The sequence below is a fragment of the Bos grunniens genome, chromosome 23 (genome assembly GCF_055505025.1).
Source record: "Bos grunniens cultivar Pamir isolate PY7600 chromosome 23, Bosgru_T2T1.0, whole genome shotgun sequence".
Classification (NCBI taxonomy): domain Eukaryota; kingdom Metazoa; phylum Chordata; class Mammalia; order Artiodactyla; family Bovidae; genus Bos; species Bos grunniens.
The window spans coordinates 21,735,474-21,760,754 of NC_141187.1; the positions used below are offsets into that span (position 1 = coordinate 21,735,474).

General features: G+C 44.6%; 1 protein-coding gene across 2 annotated transcripts in view; it reads right to left on the minus strand.

The window, feature by feature from the left end:
• The window catches only part of TNFRSF21 (TNF receptor superfamily member 21), a 63,811-nt gene extending 39,291 nt beyond the window's left edge, over positions 1-24,520 (minus strand). The window contains exons 1-3 of one of the 2 annotated variants that reach the window (XM_086372036.1): positions 24,027-24,520; positions 6,143-6,794; positions 4,117-4,611 (exon numbers count right to left, since the gene is read on the minus strand). In XM_086372036.1, the coding sequence (XP_086228162.1) occupies positions 4,117-4,611; positions 6,143-6,794; positions 24,027-24,113 (1,234 nt within the window). In that variant the 5' untranslated portion in view covers positions 24,114-24,520. Of the gene's footprint in view, positions 1-4,116; positions 4,612-6,142; positions 6,795-21,645; positions 21,832-24,026 lie in introns of those variants that run through there. The other variant, XM_086372035.1, reaches the window with a different exon arrangement.
• Positions 24,521-25,281: the final 761 nt, after the last annotated feature.

Genomic DNA, 25,281 nt, shown 5'->3' on the forward strand with positions numbered 1-25,281 from the left:
AGGACGGTACCAGTCATTGTTAAAGAAAAGTAGACAATGAAAACTTAATGGTGGCAGAAACCTTTCTTATAAGGTTAGAAAATCATATTAGAAAGTCACAGTTTATTTGGGTGATTTGCACCCCAAATCACCTCAAGATCTTGCCTGTGTGGGTAGTAGCAAACACCCCCTAGTCCCACTTCAGAGAAACATGTAAAGTGGAAAAGTACTCATTATTGAATTCCTAATGCACTTCATTTGTTCTTCATTTCTGAACACTGCTTATGGTGGCTTTAATAATTCAGATGAAATGTTATGTCATTCTTGAAATCTGATTGAAGAGTATATTAATGTTGTTCAGATACATCCAGGGCACAGCTTCCAGTTACTGCATTTGTCCCCAACTAACCCCTGCAACTTCGGAGAAATATTTATAAGAGAAACACAATCACAGTTCCCTTCCTACAATTTGATTGTTTCTTACTGCTTCTCCTGGAAAGAGGGTGAAGTTCTGCAGAGCTGTGAAACCGGGAAATGGTCTTCCTTCATAAGCCCAATAAAGACCAGTTCGATCCCGAGTTTGAGGCCTGGTTTGGGAAGATCTCACATGCCACAGGGGAGCTAAGCCCTGCACCACAACTATTGAGCCTGTGCTCGAGAGTCTGAGAGCCGCAACTACTGACGCCCGAGTGCCATAGAGCCTGCGCTCCTCAACAAGAGAAGCCACTGCAGGAAGAAGCCTGTGCATCACAGCTAGAGAGTACCCCTGCTCGCCACAACTAGAGAAAGCCCTGGTGCAGAAACGAAGGAAGATCCAGCACAAACAAAATTAAATAAATGAATAAAAATTTGAACAAAGACAAATTCTCCTACACTGGACCAAGCCCAAAGGAGTACAGTGCCAACTGGCCAAGCAAAAAATTGCTATGACTTTAGAAGTGAAGGAAACATATAAAACACACAAAATGCCACAGCATTCTCAGTCTCCCTTCCTCCTGGCCACGTAAGACCTCATCTTGTGTTTCCAGCACTAGGATTCCATGAAAGTAGGGTAGCAGTTTTGTGGAATTCAACTTTAGAACCATAAATCCATAAGGGGTGAGAGGATTCCCCCCACAAAAGAGATGGTCTTGATGAGAAAGGTAGGAACCACTGGTCTGGCTTCAGAGTGCTGGGGTCTACAGGGCATTCAGGAATACAGCACCGTCTGCTTAAGGTGAGCAAGGGGTAATGACCTCTTATACAGAACACCCAGGACTAGGTGATTTTATCCTTACCCTTATCCTCCTGAACAATTCAGTGTGAAATGGATAAGGACCAGAAAATGATCTTACTATACAGGATTATCTGCTGCCCAGAACTCACTGCAATCAGATCAACAAGGTATTGTTTCCAGAGGCCTCTCTGAGCACCTGGAATGGTTTTTCTGAAACAGAACCTCTCTTTGTTATGGGATTTTACCTGAGTGTACCTTTGAGGACAGCAATTTGGAAAGAACAGATCTTCCTTTAAAAAAAAAAATCTTAAATATAAACCTCCCAAGGCAAAATCCTAGAGAAAAAGGTTAAACTGCTGAAAGAGATAGTAACATCTGAATGAGATGACTGTGATTTAGCTGGAAAAACAGAATGCTGAAGCTCTGCTTCCTCAGAAGGTAGGGTCAGGTATTGTTTGATTTGGCTTTTCCATTCTTTCTACAAAATAGGATTGTTTCAAGGACACAGACATGGTAGTTTACAAGGTTACGGCGGCCATAAAAACGCCTAAGATCGTTGTATTAAGTTGCTTTGTGTTGCTGGACTAGATTTACTTCTATAATTTCCTGTATTCTCGAGAATTCTGAAAACTACACCACAAGAGACTTTTAGAAATACAGCTGTCCATAACCTAATCCATAAACACAGCTACTGAAAGAATGGAGTCGCTTCTTTAATTGAACAGAATGGACACATTGTTTTCTGCTAACTATATATTAGAACAAAGGTTCTGCCTGGCCACTTAAAGGACAATTTAATGAAATATCAGATCTTAGGCAAGACCCTATATCACAGGAAAAAGTACACTGTCTATCACAGGCCTTTTACTGGGTCAGCTGACAACTGAGGAATATGCATGGTAAATTAAAATATTGTATCCATGTTAAACTTATTGAAGTTGAAAACTGCTATTCTTTAAGACTATATCCTTTTGTTAGGAAATAAATACTGAAGTATCTGCCATAAATGTTCATGAAATGGTTCAGAAAAACTATTTTATGTCTAGCCCTCCAGGCTTCTCTGTCCATAGAATTCTCCAGGCAAGAATACTGGGTAGCCAAGCCCTTCTCCAGCGGATCTTCCTCACCCAGGGAATGAACACAGGTCTCCCACATTGCAGGCAGATTCTTTACCATCTGAGCCATCAGGGAAATTACCTATATATTGCATATTATGTTACATGACATTTTATATATAACTAAATTACCTGGCACATTTTATAACATAAAACATATATATTTTTATAGAAAAAGAGCAAATGATAATGCAGAAGGGCAAAATGTTAGCAATAGGTCAAGTGGGGACATGAATATATTCTTTGTACTGATTTTGCAATTCTTGTGTGTTTTTGCAATTATATCCATATAAAAATGATTTTTTTAAAAAAGGGAGAATTGGAGTCTTCCTTCTTCAGCTGCCAGCAAAAGGTTGTTTCATTCAAATCTGTGCAGGCTCATCCCAAGTAGGAAGTTCACCCGTCTTTCACTTGGTTTGACATTCACACAAATTAGCAAAGGGAAATAAAATGAGTTGTTTTGTTAAACTTCCTCCACATTTCTGATTATAAGCCTAGCATGTGCTTATTAAAGAAAATTTGGGTAAAAAACAAAACCAATAAGGGATAAATCCACATAAACACCACCAAACTGAAAGAAACTTCATCGTCACTTTGGCATATTTCTTTTCGGAATTTATTCCCAAGTTTTAAGATAGCTAAGATTATATTATATAAGGTGCGTAGTATGGTGGCTTTTTCTATTCTTTAATCTAGTATAAACATTTTCCCATGTCATGGGTTAAAAAAGAAAAAAAATCTCATAATCCTCAACCTCAACATAATATTCATAGTCATAATACGGATATGCCACAATTTAGTCAATTCCCTAAAACCAACCCTCCAATTACTTTTGGTTTTTATTTATTATACATGATGTTGAATTAAAAGTTCAAAATCCTTGTGCTTAAATTTTTTTGTTTTAGTATTTCTGATTTATATCTTTATGATAAATTCACAGAAATAGAACTGCTGGGCCAAAGAGTATAAGCAAGTTCAAGACTCAATACAAAAGGTCAAACCACTTTACAGGAAGTTAAGCTTTATGCCTTTATCTTTAAGGAGAAAGATCCTGAATGGGATTATCAAAACTTGGGCTGAAATCTTATTTAATATTAAAGAAATGGAAGTTTTACTGCCACAGTCTGAAAACTGCAGCCTTCAGATCACACTTAGCTACCAGGACAAGTTTCATTAGCTATGATTTGCCCTCCAAAGAGAAAAAGCTGAAATACTCCAGCCCGTACTCCTACACACTGATAACTAGGTAAGAGATATGGGGCCAGCCTCAGGTGATCAAGATACTAAGCTTTGGGTGTTTAAAACCCAAAAAACCTTCCTATCTTCCCAATAGAAATGAGATCCTAAAAATATAAGGGGGGGGAAATACATGTGGGTAAAGTGATAGGAACCTAAAGGCAAGGTTCAAATTTGAAAAAGTGCACTTCAGACAAGTTGCCTTTTTCCTCCCTCTATTTTCTCAGCAGCCTCCATCAGGAGATACGGATTCAGTCCCACCTTCGCTGAAACAAAAGACTGATTCCCCTGGGTCAAGGCAGCCAAACCTCTCTGAACTTGATCCCTTCACCTGTTAAACGACAAAGTTGAACAAAGACCCTGAAGTTCACTGTCACGTCTCATTCGGAAATAACTGTCCTTTAAATGCCCAGGGGAACCAGGGGAGATGAGTTATTCTCTCTGAACATTACCACATCACATGCTATCCACCTGATTTCTCCTATCACAAACAGATCAAACAGTACTTGGTATAAAAAGAGATTCCAAAAACTGTGGAATCTCTTTTTGGAACAAGTTTGGCAGGCTCACCGTGGCCATTGCAGTAGTAGATCCACTTCTCCCGGTTCTGGGTGGGGGCCATGGATTTCTTGAGCCCTGCCTTTTCCACAATGGCGCTGGGATCCTGCCGGGGCCCCTTCTTGAGAGTCCTCGAGCTTTTCCGGATACTGCACACCACTATCACCACCAGCACCAGCAGCAGGAAAAGCACAATCATCCACGGAAGATGCTCGTTGATGTCAAAATGCTTGTGTGGGTTCTGCCTGGGGTGGCCCCTCTTGAGGCCTTTGATGGGCGTGCTTGACTTCTCACCCCCAGTGGCCTCCATGGACGGCAGCAGCTTCAGGATGTGTCTGTGGTGGGGCCCTTGCTGGTGGTTCGCTACCTGGAGCTTGGGGAAGGTCTTGTTCACGCCCTCCTCCCCACTCGCTGAGCTTGTGTTGTCAGGGGCTGTCCCCTCCTGGGTGCCACTTGGCACCTTCGGTCTAACAGAGGCAGAAGAGTTGGATTCTGTTGAGTTGATGCCTAGAAAAAAAAGAGTAAGGAGGGGGGCAAGAGCTTTTCTATATGGGGGGTATCTACACATTCCATCCTCTTCCTAGTCATCTCCAAACCAGGTCAGATAATCCAAGAAGAGATGACCTATGGAGCTTTAGAATAAATGATATTGTACATTTTCACAAAGACCTTGACAATGCCTTTATGTGAGAGGTTAAAACTCAGCTTAACAGCTAAACTCACTCTCTCCTGCCAAAAGCAAGGGCATCCTCAGGGACCAAGCCTGAGCTTCACAGTAGCTTCCCCTGTGCCACGCGTACCACGTCAACTCTTGTTTTGATTATTAGAAAACTAGCTCCAATTGAATTCTGCTGTCTTTTAATTTCTTTATTCTTCCTCTCCCACCAACTAGCTATTTCAAGATACAGTGGTAAAATGAAAACATGACTAAGATAAAGGAAAGAGTTCAAACTCCAGTCTAAGTTGGACCAGAGAAAGGTTTGGTGGGATTCTCAGTGAACAAAATAAAGCAGGACTTGCTAAGTATGTGCTAGTAATAGAGCAGCAAGATTTGGGCAGGCAGCTTAGTGGACTGTTTTCAGAGAAGCTTCCACAAGCAATTTTCCATTAAGGAGTGAAAGCCAGGGATTTCAAGTCCCGAGAGACAGGACCTGACCCCTGAGGAAACCTGGAGAGATCATGGGAGCTCTCTGAGGCTGCTTCTTCATTTCTAGTGGCGGTTGTGAGAAGGCCTTCCTTATGGGGTCTCATCAGAAGGTCAAACATAACCGCATGTGAGAGCTCGCTGGACAGTTTTCGGCCATCATCTCATGAAAATTAAACTCAATCAAAAGGAATTTGAAAATAAAAGCTAAATGTTATTCTTGCCTGAGATTCAAAGAATTCTGAGGAAAACTGGGATATACTTGATGAAGGACATAAAGTCCTATGGGAAAAAAATAAAAAACTCTTTTCCAGACGTGAACGCCAGTTACCTTCAACATGACACACATCTGCTTGTTTCCTGACACTCCTGCCTGATCTTCCTTTTCTCGGACTCCCCTCAGATCCAACATTCACCTTTCCCTTCCAGATGTCGTGGTATTTTTCTCCCCTTCTCCTGACCTTCCGGCTATGTCTCCCCAGGACTGGCTGGGTGTTAGAAAACCTTTAATCTGAAGGGACCTTAAAGGAGCCAAATCACTCATTTACGGTGTCATATGGTTGACAAGTTTGTGACCAGGGCCTGCAGAAGTTCAGTGATTTCCCTAAGGCTACATGCTGACCTTGTTTCTCCTGGTTCTAATTTTCTAGCTTGATGTCACCTACTTCTCAGATATTTATTCCTCCCTAACAGCTAACACTTCTGAGTCTCAATGTTTCTAATAGGTCCATGGAAGCTAGACTTTAAACAGCCACAAAAGGCAAGCCCCATCTTCAAGGGGTGACTTTGGAATAGACAAGATGGAGAAAGCATCGTGGCTCCCCGCCCGTTCTTGGTACCGCCCCACAGGGCTCGGAGCCTTCCTCACATACACGATTCATGAGGTTAAGTTACCTTTGGGAATGAGAGTGGAGGAAGGGACATCGTGGGGTTCCGTGTGCTCAGGGCGTGAAAGGCTGGTTGTGCCAGGGGAGGGTGGGGCGGTGCTGGAGGAGGACGGGAGCAGGCCGCAGACATTGTCTGCCTCCTTGGTCCCCAGCTTGATCACCACCATGTTCTGACTCAGACAGTCTGTGTACGCTCTGCATCTCATCACACTGGAAGGCACGTCGGAGAAGGTCCCCCGAGCACACTGCTTACACCGCACGTCCTCCATTTCTGTCCCCTTCTTCCGCACCCCCCAACCCACGGGGCACACCGTGTGGGGGGCGCAGGTTCCATTCGACTGGAACATGCCAGGTGGGCAAGTGCATTCTCGGTCAGTCAAGGCAGTACAAGGTAATTTCTCGATCATCGGCCAGGGGCACCGCTGACTACACTCGTGGCATTTCTCGATGCCATTCTCGTGTCTGGTAAAGGTCCCCGTGGGGCAGCTGCTGCAGACACGCAGGCTTGTGTTGGTACAGTGCTCGGACACGTAGGTTCCTGCTGGACACTTGTCACAGGTGAGCACCTGGCCGGTGATGCGGTCGACGTGGTGGTATTTGCCAATGAGACTTGGTGCCTTCTGCTCTGGTTGAGCCCTGGTGGTACTGAGGAATCCAAGCTGAAAGAAAAAAAAGGGGGAAAGGAGGAACAAAAGCTAAGAAGATGTTACACAGGAAGAGGAGGAGAAAGGATGGAACAATCCCTACCCGACCATCATCATTCCCATTAAAAGTCTGACCAGTACTGTGCCACTTTTTTTTAACATTCATTCATTCTCTCTAGTTGTGGCACACAGGGGCTTAGTTGCTTGGTGGCATGTGGGATCTAGTTCTCAACCAAGGATTGAACCCAAGTCTCCTGCACTGGAAGGTGGATTCTTAACCACTGAACCACCAGGGAAGTCCCCAGTACTGTGCCCTTTTAACAGCTACATCATAAGAGAGAAAAAAAAACAGACTACAATTCCACAGGGGGTCTAATCTTCTGGCTGCAAAGTTTTGGTTTTGTTGCCTGACTTTTGCCTCAGCTTTCTTTTTTTCCATCTGTAAAGTGAAGCTGCAAACTGATTATAAAATCAATGGAGAATATGAACATGAAAGCACTTTGGGACTCATATTAAAAATGCTACACATTAAAATCTTAATGCAAAAGGAAAGTAACTTGCCGAATAGTGTCTTCCTGCTACAACCCAACTAATGGGTAGCCATTTATTGATAGCTGGACAAATCAGCTGAGATGGCAGGATGACAAATATTCAAGCTGCTACTACAGGTGACCCAGTTGGCGTTAACCAATAGACAAAGTGTGATTTTTTTTCCAAAGGTTTTGTCTTTACAAAGCTAAATGACCTTTTCTTTTTATTTTGTAAACCAGAGGCAGGCCCTTGGTGTTCTGAATGAGCTTTAAACAACAGAGTTAATACTTTCAGATGCTCCTATCTGTTGAGGCCAGGCTCAATGGAGCATGGACCTGCAGCCACCTAAGCGCCTAAGAACAAAGCATGGGAAGGAGGGCAGTTAAAGTTCAAAAACAACATTTAAGAAAATTCCCTATAAAATGTAAAAACAAGCTGAGATGATGCCTAAAAGCTGATGTTAGGGAAGACATCTAAATCAAGAGACACAGTCAATGAAAAAAGCTGAGGAGAACAGGAGCCAGAAAACCTGAGGCTGGTTCTCTTTGATCGAGATTCTTCCATCTCTCCTTGATACAGAGGCAGGGGAATTAAATCAGAGCTTCAAAGCAAGCCTGGGGCCTCAACTGCAACATCAACATTACCTTGAGAAGCTTTTTGAAAATCCACATCCCCAGCCCATCACCTGAGATCAGGTGGATCTGCAATGAGGCCAAGAATCTGTTTTTGTCTGATTTGGTTTTTAAGCTTTCCCAATGATTCTGATCCCCAACTAAGTTTTGGACTTCCTGAAACAAGACGGGCCCCCTTGGGCTCTAATCACCTGAGATTCCGAGACCCACTTTGGAGACAACCCAGTTCAACTGTCAGATCCTTCGCTCCAACCCTCACCCAACCTGGCACTTTCTACTGTTTTTTTTTTTTTGGCTGTGTCGTGTAGCCTGTGGGATCTTAGTTCCCCAACCAGGAGAACCCTAACGTTGAACTGGGAGCGTGAAGCTTAATCACTGGACCACCAGGGAAGTTCCCTTATTGCTTTAATATTGCTCTTTTAAAATCATTATTTATAACAAAAATACAAATTCTTTTTTAACTTTTTATTTTATATTGGCACATATTTGATTTACAATGTTGAGTTAGTTCCAGGTGTACAGCAAAGTGATTCGGTTATACTTATATATGTTATCTATTCTTTTTCAAATTATTTTCCCATTTAGGTTGTTACATAACATTGAGCAGAGTTCCCTGTACAGTAGGTCCTTAATGGCTATCAATTTTAAATATGGCAGTGTGTACATGTCAAACCCACATTCCCTAACTATTCCTTGTAACCACTCTAATAATTATGGAATAGAGTGAAATGTTTAAGTCTCTGCTCAAAGCCACCCACCCCCAGAGAAACACTCTCTTGATTATGGTGTGCATCTTTCCAGACCATTTTCTGGGCATTTACACATAAAATACACATACATGCTTCCACTTGGCCAAGTTGGCTACCTCAGGTTTGGGTTTGGTTTACATATATAAAGGGGAAAGGCTATATATACACACTATTCTATGACTTGCTTTTGTTCATCTTCTAATACTGCATCACTGAAATCTTTCCACATCAGAGCACACAGACTACTTCCTTCTTTATAGCAGTCAAGTACTCTAACAGCACGGATATGCCTTTGAACGTGCACATGTAAAGAATTTAGAGATTCTTCTTACTGAGGACAGGTAGATTGCTTCCTTGTCCATATGTCAGGTACCCATGCATCTTTCTATAATCCATATTCACCTCCTTCCCTTCCCACTCCACACTAGTTTCTCTTTTCTTTCCTTCTCATTGCAAATAATAGGTACAATCATGCTATTCTCAGCCTTTTAAGAACCCCTTTCTTCAAGGACCAAAGAAGCCACCATATAACCCATAATTTGGAACCTCTCGGTCCTTCTCTTCTTTACTACTACGAATTTACTAGATAGGTATTTTCAGACTGTGGGAGGACCAGACCTGAAAGAGAAAGACTACCTGGGCCAAGATGTAGAGAATCTTGTCCAGATTCTGCCTTAAGATCAATTCCGCCTGGGTTCACATGCTTGTAAAATTAGCAGGTTGGACAAGGTTGTATTCAATTTAAGGTGTATTCAACTTCAAGGTGTCTGTGATTGTCAAAGTTCCACCTTCTCCACGAAGCCTTTACAACCATTCCTAGACACTCATTCCAAGCCAGTGAGCAAACTCATCACATTTCCTGTTTCTTTGTTCATCATGTTGGTGCCTAATTACATATTGCCTTGTAATGTTAGTTGATGACTTCCAAAGTGTATATACTTATCTTCCCATAATGACTGTAAGCAGCTCGAGGCCAGGGACAACCACGTAGATTGCATTTCCTCCCTTGCTCAACCACCTCAATGATGAAGACCATGGAAATGATAAACAAAGCATCCTCTGAGCCAAGGGTCAGCAAACTACATCCTACATGCCACCTGTTCGTGTAAATAAGTCTTGTGGGAACCTAGGCATTTATTTGGGCTTCCCTGGTGGTATAGTGGTAAAGAATCCACCTGCCTTGCAGGAGATCCCTGCATGGGGTTCAATTCCTGGGTCAGGAAGATCCTCTGGAGAAGCAAATGGAAACCCACTCCAGTATTCTTGCCTGGGAAATCTCATGGACAGAGGAGCCTGGTGGGCTACAGTCCATGGGGTCGCAAAAGAGTTGGACACGACTTAGTAATTAAACAACAACAATAGGCATTCATTTAGGTATTGTCCATGGCTGTTTTCATGCTATAACGGCAGAGATGGATAACTGCAAGAGACCACATGGCTGCAAACTTATCTGCCTCTTCAAAGGAAAAAAACAAAAAGCCTGCCAATCCCTATACTGAGCAATCAAAAGAAATGTCAAAAATGCAGGGACCAGGAGCTCCCTCACTGGAACACTCATACCTCCTTGGAGAGTCTAGCAGAGGATGGAGTTCATGGCTTCCTTTCTTGAGCACTCATTCCAACTCACATGCCAAATCTGATCCTTCCAACCCTTGTTTAAAACTCTCAGTGGCCCCTCACATGACTTAGGGTGGATGCAAAATCTTTACCAGAGTTAGGACTTCCTCCAAAATCCCAACCCTGCTGTCCCCTTCCCCACTTAAAACATGTCTCCCATTCACCCCTTACGCCCTTTCCTTAGGTTAATAAATGTTTTGTTTTTAAAATTTATTTTACGGAAGTATAGTTGATTTATCAATACAACGTTGTGTTAATTTCTGCTGTCCAGCAAAGTGACTCAGTTATACATATATACACATTCTTTTCCATATTCTTTTCCAGTATGGTTTATTGCAGGACACTGAATATAGTTCCCTATGCTATATAGTAAGGCTCTGTTGTTTATCTATTCCCTATTCCTTTGTTTCCTATATGACAACCATCATTCTGTAGTTATACATTTATCTGTGTAGTGTGTCTTCCCCTCTGGACCACAGGCTCCATGAGGATAAGAATAGAATCTATATTATATGCTGATGTTCTCCAAGCCCTTGAGGACAGTACTCAATGCATGGTATACCTGACCAGGGTGTGTTGGCTAAATGAATGAGTGGATTTGTAGACCATAATTAATTAGAAGCAGCAAAGTAAAGGGTGGGAGTGGAGGAGGTTGCTGGGGATGAACGCAGGTATAAAAGCAAGTGACAGAAAGCCAAGATGCCTCCACCATGTAGCCACCATATCTCAAACAGGCTGGCACCCTTCGGTGTAAGGGTAAATATTACAGTTTCACCTCTAAAGCCCCTGAGGATATCATTCCGTTTTCACAGAACCGTAACTGGCTTATAAGAATTATGCTCTGTGTGGTGCTTAAGATGACAAGAAAATGTAGCTCTCATTTCATAAAAAGATTAGAGTAACTTGGTGATTAGAATGATAAGCAGTATAACAAGATTAATTCTCCAGAAGTCACCTATGTCCCATCCTGATTTCAAGTTTAGCTATTCGAAAATTTTCATTTACTTAGAGGACACTTATTTCAACAACAACGATAGATGGACAAAAATCAGTGTACCATCCCAAACTGCACAGGATACAGAAGCACGACAAACACTTGCGAACTGATTAAAAGGGAAAACCCAGGACACAAAGCACTTTTCAAGGAGGGAAGGTCTCCACGCTCACCTTGATGACTTGCATCACACCTGTCCTGTTATATCACTTACTCTAGGACACAGGGATGGGCCCAAGAGACACCGGATGTGCTAATATATGTCAGGATGTTGACGCTTATTTTTGTTTGTTTTCCTTTTTCTTTCTTTTTTTTTTTTTTTTTTTTTGATGTGGGCCATTTTTAAAGTCTTCACTGAATTTGTGACAATACTACTTCTCTTTTCTGTTTTGGTTTTTTGGCTGCCAGGTATGTGAGACCTTAGCTCCTCGACCAGGGATTGAACCCACACCCCCCTGCTTTGGAAGTCTTAACCACTGGACTGCCAGGAAGGTCCTGACGCTTACTTGTCTTTAACAATTCTTATCCCATGACCTCATCCTTCTAACAAATGAGGCAAAGAGCCTGTGCAGTTTATTAGTAAATGTGTTTGTCATTCTTGCTCCCTATCAAATCTCAATCACTTTTCATAGAAAATGAGCAAACTCAAGGCAGTGATAAACTTTTGTCTATTCATAATGGATCAGCAGGAAGACTGCTTGTGAGCTTACTATAGAAAAATTGTTAATACTGCCCAAAACTAATATGTCAAAAGGAATCTCAGCTTCCTTGGATATGATAACTAAGGGAAACAAGTTATTCCTGAGATGGTAACTCTAAAAACAACAGGGACTTCCCTGGTGGTTCAGTGGTTAAGACATCACCTTCCAATGCAGGGGTTACACATTCGATCTCTGGTCGGGGGGGCCAAAATTCCACATGCCTCTCGGTCAAAAAACCCAAATGTAAAACAGAAGCAATATTGTAACAAATTCAATAAAGACTTTAAAAATGGTCCACATCAAAAACATCTTTAGAAAAATAAAACATACGAACAGATGCTCATATGGCAAAAAGCCAGGCAGAGTAGAGATACTTTCAGAAGTTCTGACCATTTTATTTTCCACATCACATTAAATTTGTAATCCTAAGACACTGGCTGCTTGGAATTCTAGAGATTTGAAGGGAGAAAAAGAATGTACCAAGAGAAAGGTGCCAAGCAAAAAGCTTCTGCAAAGCACAGAGACCTGTTACCAGTTACGTTATATAAATCTGGCCGACTCTGGCACTGTCTGCTATCCTCTCTGATTTAAAAAAGCCTTCTGTTGCTAAGGCAAAAGCAGGGACTGCCGTTCAAGCTGGCGAATCCAGAGAATGCTGAGGCTAGGATGTGCTGACGACAGGACCGGAAGGAGGCAAGCTCAGAGGAGATGGAGGGGAAAGGGGAAAAAAAAGCAAGACAGAACCAACCCAGATGCTGTCTTCCTTGGAACCTACAATGCAGGAGAGTGTGTGTACTCAGCCTTCAGGGGCCTGGACCACAGAAACACATCGCCCGCCACCCATCACAATGTTAGTGTGTCACGTTAGTTGCTCAGTCGTGTCTGACTCTTTGTGACCCCATGGACTGTGGCCCACCAGGGTCCTCTGTCCATGAAATTCTCCCAACAAGAATGCTGGAGTGGGTTGCCATTCCCTTCTCCAGGGCATCTTCCTGACCCAGGGATCAAACTCGGGTTTCCGGCACCGCAGGCAGATACTTTGCCATCTGAGTCACCAGGGAACCCCACCCCGTCATCCATCACAACAGCTAGTCCTATAGGCTAAGACCCCACCTACATGGAGAAGCCAAGTTATAAATAAGACAGTGGTGAAGGTGAAGAATTTACAGAATCCTCATTAAAACTGCCACCACCAGCCAAGGCAGCGACTCTAGCCTGTATAAACAAAACCTAATTTAGGCTGAAGCATCTGAGCAAGCCCGCTCTACCAGATCCTGATCGGGGTGCGGGGGAGGGGGAAAGCAGTTTAACCTGTGTCTCCATTTCTTCATTAGTAAATGGAGATGATAATAAAAATAATATAATTAAATAATAAACTAAAAATAATTTTTATAATACAATAAAAATAATACATAAGATCACAACCATAGGATTATTTTCACAATTGTTACTACAGATAAGAGCAGGTGAAACAGTCATGATACAAGGTAGTTCTTCACAAATGCTATTTTAATCATCACTCCTTCTATTTATCATTGTGCTCTAGTTTAGCTTCAGTCCCTTGGGCTTAGACAACTTTTCAAAACACTCCAATTAAAATACACATATCCAATAGAGAAGAAACTAGTGGTTACCAGTGTAAAGAGGAAAAGGGGAGAAATGATATGGGGAAGGGGGGCCAAAAGGTTATTATGGAATTATATGAAATCATATATATAAGGGACTTCCTGGGTTGAGTGGCCTAGTGGTTAAGAATCTTCCTTTCAACACAGGGGACTTGAGTTCGATCCCTGGTCAGGGAACTATAAGATCCCACACGCCTTGGAGCAAATAGGCCTGCATGCCACAACAAGAGAAATCCAGGCAATGCAACTAGAAAAGTCCGAGTGCCTCAAGGAAGAGCCAGTACAAAAATAAAAAATAATTTCAAAAAAGAAATATGTATGAAACTTCCGAAATTTGCAAAGCACTATAGAATTTGAAGAATCTTTAATTCAATAAAAATAACAATAATCCCTGTTTTTTACACTAGTTAAATAAAGGTGTAGCCTTCTTTTATTTGAAAAAAAAAAACAACAATATGCCAATAACCAATTCCTGATAAGTGTGTCAAAGACTCCAGATTTTTAAAAAACTGTAATCCTAAAACATACCCTAATAGGCTTGGAGCCCGCCACAAAACCAAAAATACAGACTGCATGGCAAGGAGGTAAAAGAGAAGCAAGAACCAACTGGCATTTCCAGACAGATTTAGAATACACAGTACTGAGCAGATGAGCAAACGCAGGAGGAGAAAGGATTCGTTATTTGTTGGTACACTGTAGATGAATGGAGGGAAAGTTAGGGAAATATTTTCCAGAAGGAATTTTTCTGATCTTGTCCCACAAGATGTTGATCATTCTAGGGTCTAAAACACTGGTGAATAAATCCCAGCCAGCTCCCTGCTTTTTCATAACCCACAAGCTTAAGGTTAGTTTTCCCATTTTTAATAGTTGGGTTAAAAAAAATCAAAAGAAGCATAAAATTTTATGGTACATGAAAATGATTTGAAATTCAAATTTCGGTGTCCACAAATCAAGTTGACTTGGAACCCAGCCACACCCCTCTTCTGGGCATTGCCTAGGTCTGCTTTCAAAGCACAGAGGCAGATCTGAGTGGTGTCCACAGAGATCGTAGGGTCCACATGGTCAGAAATACTATCTAGCTCTTTACAGATAAAGTTTACCAACCCCTGGCCTAGAAGTTTAGGAAATGATCCTCACTGGAGTCTTCTCTTGGAGAGGCACAGCTCATGGCAGCCTCATGAAGGCTGCAAGAGGCCCAGCCCAACCCAGTAGGGCTGCAGAAAATGGTGACTTAGCTTCCCAAAGCTTCCCAAACTTATGTGACCATGAAATCCTTTACTCACATCAGGAGTATGAACATCCTGCACAACACACTGATGTAGTTCTCACCAGCAACATGCTAAAGTCCAGAAATGTCAACAAATCCAGCATTACTAAGATCAAATATAAAATTCAAAGTTGGACTTCTTTGGCAGTCAAGTGGTTAAGGTTCTGGGCTCCCACTGCAGTGGGCATGGGTTTGATCTTTGGTAGGGGAACTAAGGCAATGGCACCCCACTCCAGTACTCTTGCCTGGAAAATCCCATGGACGGAGGAGCCTGGAAGGCTGCAGTCCATGGGGTCGCTGAGGGTCAGACATGACTGAGCGACTTCACTTTCACTTTTCACTTTCATGCATTGGAGAAGGAAATGGCAACGCACTCCAGTGTTCTTGCCTAGAGAATCCCATGGACAGAGGAGCCTGGTAGACTGCCGTCTCTGGGGTCGCACAGAGTCGGACACGACTGAAGCGACTTAGCAGCATACAGCTAATAAAAGCTTATAACTGAAAACGTAAAAAATTAACACAAAGCAGGTTAACAAAAATTGCACTCAACAGTGGAGACAGAATACTAATTATAAGGATAAATTGTGTAGTTGCTAAGTTGTGTCCGACTCTTTTGTGACCCCATGGCCTGTAGCCCGCCAGGCTCCTCTGTCCATGGATTCCCAGGCAAGAACACTGGAGTGGGTTGCCATTTCCTTCTCCAGAGGATGTTCCCAACCCAGGAATCGAACCCACGTCTCCTGCATTGCAGGTGGATTCTTTACTACCGAGTTTCCTGATGGATAAATTGATAATATCCCTTGCAACTATTGAAATGTAAATTTGCACAACCAAGGACCTTTACATCTCTCTATTAAAGCAGCATAAGTAAATTAAAATGATAAACTTCAATGTTGGCCAGCTTGTGGGGTAGTAGGTACATTTATAGGTTGCTGGTGACAATCTAAATGAAATCGGTCTTTCTAAAGACAATCTGGCAACATGCAGCAAGAGCCAGAAAATGGTTCATTCATTTCCTGTGACCCAGCAATTCCACTCTGGAGAACACACATCAAAAGGACCTCACTTTTGGGAACAACCCAAAAGACAAAAGAGCAACTGGTTTGTACAGAGACAACTCTGTCAGTGCTGTTTGCTTGCAGCAGGAAAACAATGAGAACCACCACCACGGGTCCAACGACAGTAAGGTGACGCAACACACTGGCAACCAGAGGAGACGTCGGCATAGAAACCGGCAGGCAGGAAGGCTGCACTGACGTGAACCACAGCGCCTCAAATTCACACCCAAACTTTGGGTGACCCAATCTTATCCGCTCCTTCCCCACCCACCACTTCAAAGCAGTCAGACCATCAGAGACTCAACTTAAGAACAAGGAAATCATGGGATTTCCCTGGTGCTCCAGCAGTTAAGACTCCATGTTTCCACTGCAGGGGGCATGGGTTTGATCCCAGATGAGACCAAAAAAAAAAAAAGTAAAAAATAAAATGTTCTTTGTTAGTAAGTCAAACACCCTTGAGATACAGCTCAAAGTCCTGAGACTCAGTTCAAGCTCCCACTACACTCTAACTTGTCCAGAATGAATGAACTGTTAGTTTAGAGCAAAATCCTTCTGGAATTCATTCAACAATCATTTATTGCTTAAATATTGTGTGTCAGGGCATTGAGCTAGAAAAACAAAGATGAATAGTGCGTTGCCTGTCGTCTATAAGGAGCTGAAAAGGAATAATAACAATAATGGCCTTGAGCATGCTGTATGGAGAAGCAAACCCAATCCTCATCTAATCCAGTATTTCTGGACCAGGTACAGAAGATTTCAACCAAAGGAGAGAGAGGAGCCATGGACTTGCAGAAGTAAAGAGCAAGGAGTGACTAACGACTAGATTATTCTGGGAAGCTGTCACCATTTGCCTTTTTTCCTCCTCATCCTCTTGCCTCTTTTAATCCTGGATATACTGACCGGGCCATACCTAAGATGACATCTGATAATTCATCAGAATGCCAACCTCCTTCCAGGAGCAATGATCAAATTTGTTCTCACCTTCTGCCTTTCTTTAGTCTACTCAGCATCTACAACCTATGAAAAGACATGCTGAAAAGTTCCCTTAGGAGAGAGCGCCACGTTTGATAAACCACATACAAACAGCTCACGTGAGACGAGACTGTGCAAATCACAGAGCTCAACCAGTTTCTAAGAGACCTGAAATGAAAAGTTAACAAAGAAAATGCTAATAACAGATGATGCAAACCTGTGGACTGATCCTGTATGAATAATCAGGCCGTCAGCAAAGGAAACCCTGAGAGGTCCTCGAGTTCTCAGGATGAGTTGAAACTAGCCTGCTAAGCAGAATTCATGTCATACTGTTACTCACTAGGCAAATATTTTTCAAAATGACCCCAGAAGCAGGAAAGCACAGCATCTCTTCCCTATTTATAACATTTCAGTTTGCAAGAGAATCTTTCCATCTTAACTGTGGAACCAATGCCAGTCAGAGTCACACCATAGGAAAATGCTTGCCAGTGGCTCCACGCCCTTCCCTTTCAATCGGCACACACAGGTTACTCTTACGCTATAATCAGCCCTTTAGGCTAAACTTCCAAATGCCACCATGGAGCAGAACCACTCACCCAGTGGAAAGAGAATGTTCGACTCTCAGGTAAAAGTATTCCTTTAACAGGAAACAAAATTCCAGTAAATTAAGGTTGCTTGTGCCCGACCCACACCTTGGCAGAAAGAGCAGTGTGTATGAAGTCAGGCTGACTTAGATCTGAGTCCTTGCTCTGCTGCTGCTGCTAAGCCACTTCAGTCGTGTCCGACTCTGTGCAACCCCATAGACGGCAGCCCACCAGGCTCCCCCGTCCCTGGGATTCTCCAGGCAAGAACACCGGAGTGGGTTGCCATTTCCTTCTGCAATGCATGAAAGTGAAAAATGAAAGTGAAGTCGCTCAGTTGTGTCCGACTCTTCGCGACCCCATGGACTGCAGCCTACCAGGCTCCTCCGTCCATGGGATTTTCCAGGCAAGAGCACTGGAGTGGGGTGCCATTGCCTTCTCCGAGCCCTCACTCTGGGAGTTGCCAATTTCTTGACCATGGCTTCTCCTAAGCCTCATTTCCTGTAAAAATGGGGCTAATGCTACTGCCTCATGGACTTGAAGGGTCTATTGAGATCATTTGTAGAAGCTATTCTACACAATGCCAATAGTATGTGCTCAATAAATAGAAGCTTGATAAAAATCAATATCAATGATTCATCTTAAAAGCCGTTAATATTCCTCCCCTCTATCAGGACCAAAGCCCTCTTAGAGCCACTGCTGCTCATTTGATTCCAGAACCCGTCTCACTCCTCTCCTCCCTGCTAAATCCATTCAACTCAGGCTCCTTTTCCCAAAACAGATTTGCAAATGGCTCCAAGCGCCACACCCTGAGGACACTTTGAGCACAACTTTCCCACCACAGAAGCACCTGTCATCTTCACGGCCAGGGTGCTGATGACTGGGATTTTTTTCCAGAATCCAGGAAAAAGGACTCTTCCTGGTGGCCTTTAGCATCTCTCAAGGAGAGTGAGATCACGGGACTTCCCTGGTGGTCCAGTGGTTATGCCTCCACACTTAATGCAGGGGGCACAGGTTCGATCCCTGGTCGGGGAACTAAGATGCCACATATCTACCCTTTGATGTGGCCATAAAGAAGAGAAAGAAGAATGAGATCACCACTGCTCTGAAGCAACAGCCTAAACATCCGTGAGCCCCGTGTTTCTACAGCCCCCGTGAGTGTTCAGCAGATACCTGCTGACATCAGCCAGTTCCTTCCTACTTACAAGCTCTGCCCAGATCCTCTCCTCTCTTGGATTCAGGCTGGACATGCAAGGTGGTATGGAAGCCAGGTGGCAGCACACAAGCCAATTTAGGATGCCTGTTTACTTTCTGGTATTTGACAAATACAAACACTGGGGCAAGGCCAGTATTTATTCACCATCTCGCCCCTTTCCTAAAGAATCGCAGCTCAGCAGCTGCTACTCCAACTACAACGCCCAGTGTCCTACGAATGCTAAAGGGGGTTTCAACTTGGGGGCCAGGATAACTCCTCTTGCAGCTTCAGTTTTCATTCTGTCCAACAGACATTATCTGCGCCTAACGCTCCAAACCGAATCCATTCCAAATGGTCATCAGGCACAAGCCCAAAGGCAATGAGAGACTTCTGTCACTGAAGAGAAGCACCTGAATCTTCCAGGAAGTTGCCGAGTGACCTGGTATCACCAAGTCTTTGCCAGGCCTGCTTGGGGGAAGAGGGCCAGCAGAGTCAGTGCTTCCTGGAAAAGAGGCACTGCAGTTGACAAAAAGCCACTCAATTCACTCTGGCCCTGGATGATGCCTCTGACCATTTCCCATTGCACACATACACACTCACACACACACACACAATTAATAAAGTTCCCTTAAGCCAATTATAGTTAACATGCTTTACAAAGGGCCAGATGAGCACAAAACCTATTTGCAACGTGTCCCCAGAGTCTCTAAAGAAACTTCACCTCTCCCCCTCACAGTCAAGCCTAAGGCTGAAAAGTGATGTCTCCTCATTCTGATCTACAAATAGACAGGATGCAGAGCACCTGCTGAAGCCAACTTGAACCCACACCCACTCACTCCATCTACTTGGAGAAAGGGGCCTGCTGCAAATGGTGCTGGAAAATACCTTACTAACTGTGCTGATCACCTCCAGCTGGAAAGACTGTGTCCAAATTTAGCCACACTAAAATATGCAGTTTAGCGAGTTGGTGGATCGAGGCTGACCTACTCCTGGTATTTTCTCAGCTTTGGGTAGTCTGCATTCCATGACAAGGAATTGTTTTCTTGCTGATTTGATGTGCCTGTGTGTCTTCTTTATACTGTAGCTTTGTTTATTTGCTTTGTACTGGGCTTGTGGCAGATTCAGCCATATGACTTTAGAAACAGCTGAGAATTCGGATGAAAAAGCTCAATCCCATCCTATACAGTTTGACAATAGGGATGGGAGATTCACATCGTATGTGAGAAACCCTGCCTTCCAGGACAGGTCAACATACCTGACTTGCGTGATCATGAGTCATTTTCTCTACCAAGACTAACAGATGTTATTCTGAGACTACAAAAATTTTTCTTTTGACTTTCAGACTAAAAGCCACAATTTCTTCAAGTGGTTTTTTTTTTTTTTTATGTAGACCATTTTTTAAGTATTTAGTGAATTTGTTTACTATATTGCTTCTCTTTTTGTGTTTTGGTTTTTTGGTGGTGAGGCATCAGGGATCTTAGCTCCCCAACAAGGGATCAAACCCTCACTCCCTGCGTTGGAAGGCGAAGTCTCAACCTCTGGACCTCCACGGAAGTCCCTCAAGTAGTTTAAAGATGCTAACATGCATCACATTTTGTGTATGACTTGAGTATAGTACATTCATCTGTGGGTTCTTTCTGAAAGTGTGAAACTCAACCAGCACTCCTGATAGCTATGTACGTTTATACACCATATACTTCGTACCTGTAGGGCAAGATCCAAGTTCTAGTTCATCCCTGGGTTCCCACTACCAAGAACAGTGCCTCTCAGAGTAAGCGCTCAATGTAGGTTTGTTAACATGAAAAAATAATCTGCTTCCCCCATCTACGCTGTTTTTCCCCTCCAAGTTTTCCCTTGCAGCTTTCACACTCTAGGACTGTGAAGTTCAGGTGTATATAAAGGAGAAAATCTTTTGGATATAACATTAGCTCTAATTTGAAGTTTTCCTTGAACTTGTCACTTAGTCTAGAATCTTTTCAGGACTTCAGCCCCAACCAGCTACTCCACACCAATCTAGTCAAATAGCCGAAGTCAAATGCCAGGATGCTAGATGATTAACTTTAACAAGCAAAGGTCAGGAGATGGCACCAAGACATTTAGTCTCAACAACAGTGACAAACACCCATATGTGGGACTTTCTAGGTCTTACTGTAAGAGCACTCACTTGAAAGCTCTTACAGTAACTGTCCTTCTATCTGGAATTCATAATATATGCAGATTAGTGGTTTCTAAAATTTCAGACCTCATTTTCTTTATCAATAGCATCTCCTTTTTCTTCTGACTGCCCCACTGCCAATATTCTATCTGTGCAGTCAAAGCAAAGCTCCTTGAGGGCAAGAGACATCTCTGAATGTGTTGTTAGCCTATTCTAGGGCATTTCTTAACACTGGCACAAACCTCAAGGTCTCATTCATCTGCTCTCCAGATTTTTGGCCTGAAACACACAATATTTTGCCTTTCAGTGTGTGGTTTACTTTCCAATATCATGCAGACATCTCAACACATCAGAAACACAAGTGCAAGCAGCAAGAACACTTTCCTCCAAAAGTATTCATGCAATTCTCATCAGTGTCCTACAACAAATCAAACCACCAGCCTCAACTCTCCCCCAGTGAGTCTTCTCTCTTGTTACATTTCCTCATCAGGCAATTTGGAGTTGTGAAACCTGCAGAGTGGCACAGGAGGGAGGCAGTGAGTTGTGAGAGAGAGCCAAGTGATCCTGGGTCCCAGTACCAGTGCCCGCAACACTTGGGAGCAGGGTGACCAGAACTGCCAGTGAAGTTTTTGCAGTCTCCATTTTCTCAACTGGAAAACTGAGCTCATCCCACTGGCTTCACAGAGATGTTGGGACTAAGATAGGTACTATCTATAAAGCACCCGTCACATACAATAATCATGTTATATGCTGTATATATATTATATAAAAAGGGTTTTTAAAGCTTACAGTAAGTTCTCCTTCAGTTAGCTTGTCATCACAAGAAAGAATCAAAAATGATGGCAGTAACAAATATCTTCGCCCTAAAAGAAGAAATATTTGAAAGAGGAGTAACAGAAAACCATGTGCCTTGAGCATGCTGCCGTGTGGACCTGAGCTGCAGTACCTGAAGTCTGTCATTTTCACGGGGCCAAGAATCCCAATGGGATAAAGAATCCTTATAACAATATCATGAAATCATCATTTTTTATTTCGGGCCACATTGTACAGCATTTAGGATTTTAGTTCCATGACCAGGGATGGAACCCGTGCCCAACCGTGGAGTCTTAACCATGAGATCATCATTTCATATGCTATCATTGCCTGGGCTAAGGACTGTAGCTGGTAGAGTGGGAAAAATAAAAGACATTGCTTCCCCACCCTGGTGACCCCTGTCCACCCTCTCAGTTTCCCTTCAGGACAAAGGGGTCAACTCAGGCCACTCAATGAACTCCAGTGGAACTTTTCTATTATAATTAGCAAGAGAATAAGGACTCTCATTTTAGTTAATATCTCAAGGTTGCATCTAAGCTCCACTATAAATTACTTTTCAAAAAAAGACAGGCAAACTTACTTTCTCAAGTCTTCAGTTGCAAATCCAGTGCACAATTTTTTAGGTCAACCAGACTTAATGATTTCAGAACTTTCTCTGGAGGTTAAAGCAACCTATGCTTTAATTACACCATGACCTTACTTAAAGCATCTCATGCAGAAATGTAAAGTCAATGAAATATTGCACTGACTTAAGACTTAATCCAGGAGTGGACTCCAAGGGGAGCATAGGTGTAGGGCAGTAGATCTAAGACTGAGAAGGAGGCAGCTTGAGGATGGACCTACCTCCACTGATATTGGGCTCGATGTTCCCCAGGACTTAGATGGGTTTCTCTCCACACCGACTGTCCAATCCATGCCCACTGCTTTCAAGGACCCTCACAGCCTACTGCCCACCATCCAGCACCCTTGTGTCAAGGACACAAATCTTGACTTTGCCACTGCTATAGAATGGGCAGAAAAGGGTCTTTGAAGGGAGTCTGGGACCTGCCTCATTATAAATCCGAACAGCACCAAACTTTTCTTTAGTGTCTCTCTTCCCCTTTAAAATCAGCCTCGCACAGGGAACCAGAGTGTCTGTAGGATGAATTCCCAGGCCATAGCAACTGCAGTGCCCTGGGATCTAAGAGATCTTGGTTGGCCGGGCATTGAGCCCTTTTCGGGAAGGAGACAGCAAGCCTGCCTCTCCCTGACACGGCCCTGCCATGAAAATAGGCTCTTGTTTTTTTGTTTTTGTTCGGTTCTTAGCTAAGAATCTCCATCCACCCGGCGGACACAGAAAGATAAGCACGGAAGCTTATGGTGGCTCGTGGGTTTGATCTCAAATCAATTTTCTTCTTCCACCTAATTCATCCCATCCCCCCGCCAACATATGGAAAGGCCGGGAAGGGATGTGGGGAAGTTGGGGACAAGTTTTGGGTCGAAGGTGCTTTCAGGCTTTGGCCAGATAAGTGATGGAGAGAACTAGCTACAGGGCACGCCCTGGAGCTGAATGCAGACCGGGTGCAGAAGAAGGAAGCTGCTCCACCCTCCATGCGCACCTGCCCGGCCACAGGTAAGCGAGGGATGGAGAAAAACGGGGGGGAAACTCAGCTTCCTTTATGGTGGGCTCTCCCCTTCCCCCACTCAAGTGTCAGCGCGCTGGCCGCCTGGCTGGGAGCCGGCGCTTTGGGGGCGCCTGAGAGTGGGTCTCAGGGTTCCTTCTTGGGCGTGCCGAAACCGGGACCCACCCAGCCAAGGCGGAGAGAAGGGGGAAGGGGGCCAGGCGCCCGCTCCGAAGGCGAGGCGCCGAGGTACCCGGCGTTCTGGGGGGCCGGCGCGCCCGGGTCCCGCGCTCTCCCACTGCAGTAGCATCCCGACATGACACTGCAGCTGCAACAAAGCGGCGGCCGCCGCCAGCCTCGGCTCCCCGGCCCCACACCCCGCGGAGGGGGTAGCGGCTGGTGGCCATGGGGGTGCGCCGAGGAGATGGGGGCCCCGGAGGGGCGGAGGAGGTGAAGAAACCCTGAAATGCGCAGGAAGCCGAGTGGCCATCTCCAGCGCCTCTCCCGGCGCAGCCAGACTGCAAGGAAAACAATTCGCCTTCATTCCGGAGTCGGGCTGAGCTCTGCGGCTCCCCCAAAATGACCCGATCCAAGCCCTTGGATTTGTTGCCTGCCCTCGCTCGCAACCTGCGCCCCCCTGCACCCAGCACCCCGAAGCCCCGGCCCCGGGACCCGCCCCGCTCCCCGAGCGCGGCGTCCTCGGCTCCAGCGCGGCCGCCGCCCCCGGCTCCCGTCTACCCCACCCGGACCGCTCACCAGGAGAAGGGAGCCCGCGATCATCGTGGCTCCGGCCATGCGGCTGCAGGAGGCCAGGGCGGTGCTGCTGCTCGTGAAGGTCCCCATGGCTGAGCCTGGGGCTCGCAGGGCGCCCGGGGCGCGTGGCCCCCCGGCAGCTTGAATCGGCGGCTGCTTCTGCCCAGCGCCGCATCCACAGCCGCCTCCCGAGCCGGGAGCCCATCTACCTCCAACACCCCATGTGCACTGCGGCAGCCGGACGGCCGGACACAGGAGGGAGGCGGCGAGCGAGGCTCCGGGGGCGCTTAGCACCTGCCCAGCTGAGCGCCTGTCCGGACGGGGAGAAGCAGCCGCTGCTGCAACCCGCACCTCCCCGTGCTCTCCTCCGACAGCGGCTGCGGAGAACCAGGGAGGAGGGCTGGGCGCGAGAGAACGAAGGAACAACTTCCCATAGCGAAGCCTCCGGCCGCTGCCAACCACCGTCCTCCGCTGCCCTGACCGGCCGGCGAGGGACTGAGTCGTGTGGCCGCCGAGCGCGGGGAAACACGTGGTGGCGCCGAAGGGGCGGGGAATCGGCCCTTTGTGATGTCATCGCGAAGGAGGCCGGGCTCTTTGTGCGAGCAGAACTGAGAAGGCGGTCCAGAACAAGCAAGGAGGTGCAGGATGCCCCCTGCTGTTCGCTGAAGAACTTGCAGCTGCTTTCTGACCCAAGGAAAACGTTGCGAAGGTATGCACACCCTTGACCCAAATTTCCCTCTTTTTACTAAGATGATTCTCAGTAAGTTATTTTCTGTGACAGACGCCTTTCTATTGTTTCTGGCTCGATGAGTAAGAGAAAAAGCAAAAAGCATTTAGACCAACGGTGTGCCATAAAGAGATCAGCGAGTTGGTTCCCAAACTTGGCTGCGCTTTAGAATCACCTGCAATGTTTAAAACAAACTTTGATGCCTGCTCCCACCCTAGAGATTCTGTTTGAATCGGAATAGAATGTGGTCTGGGCGCGTTGGGATTTTTTTTTTTTAACTTCTCCGGGTGATTTGGGGAGATTTTGGAACAAAATTTGAAATCCTCTGGGTTAATAAATGCAATTAAGGAAATCCAGACTAAAGAATTCCAAACCTGGAGTCCACGGAAGTTGGATCCATAGATGGTCTTCCAGAGGCCTTGGAAACCCCTGAAATATGTGGGCAGGTGCATTTTCCTAAATAAAAGATCCAGAGCTCTGAATCAATTTATCACAAAGATAAGAAACACTCTCCCTCCAAAAACATATTAA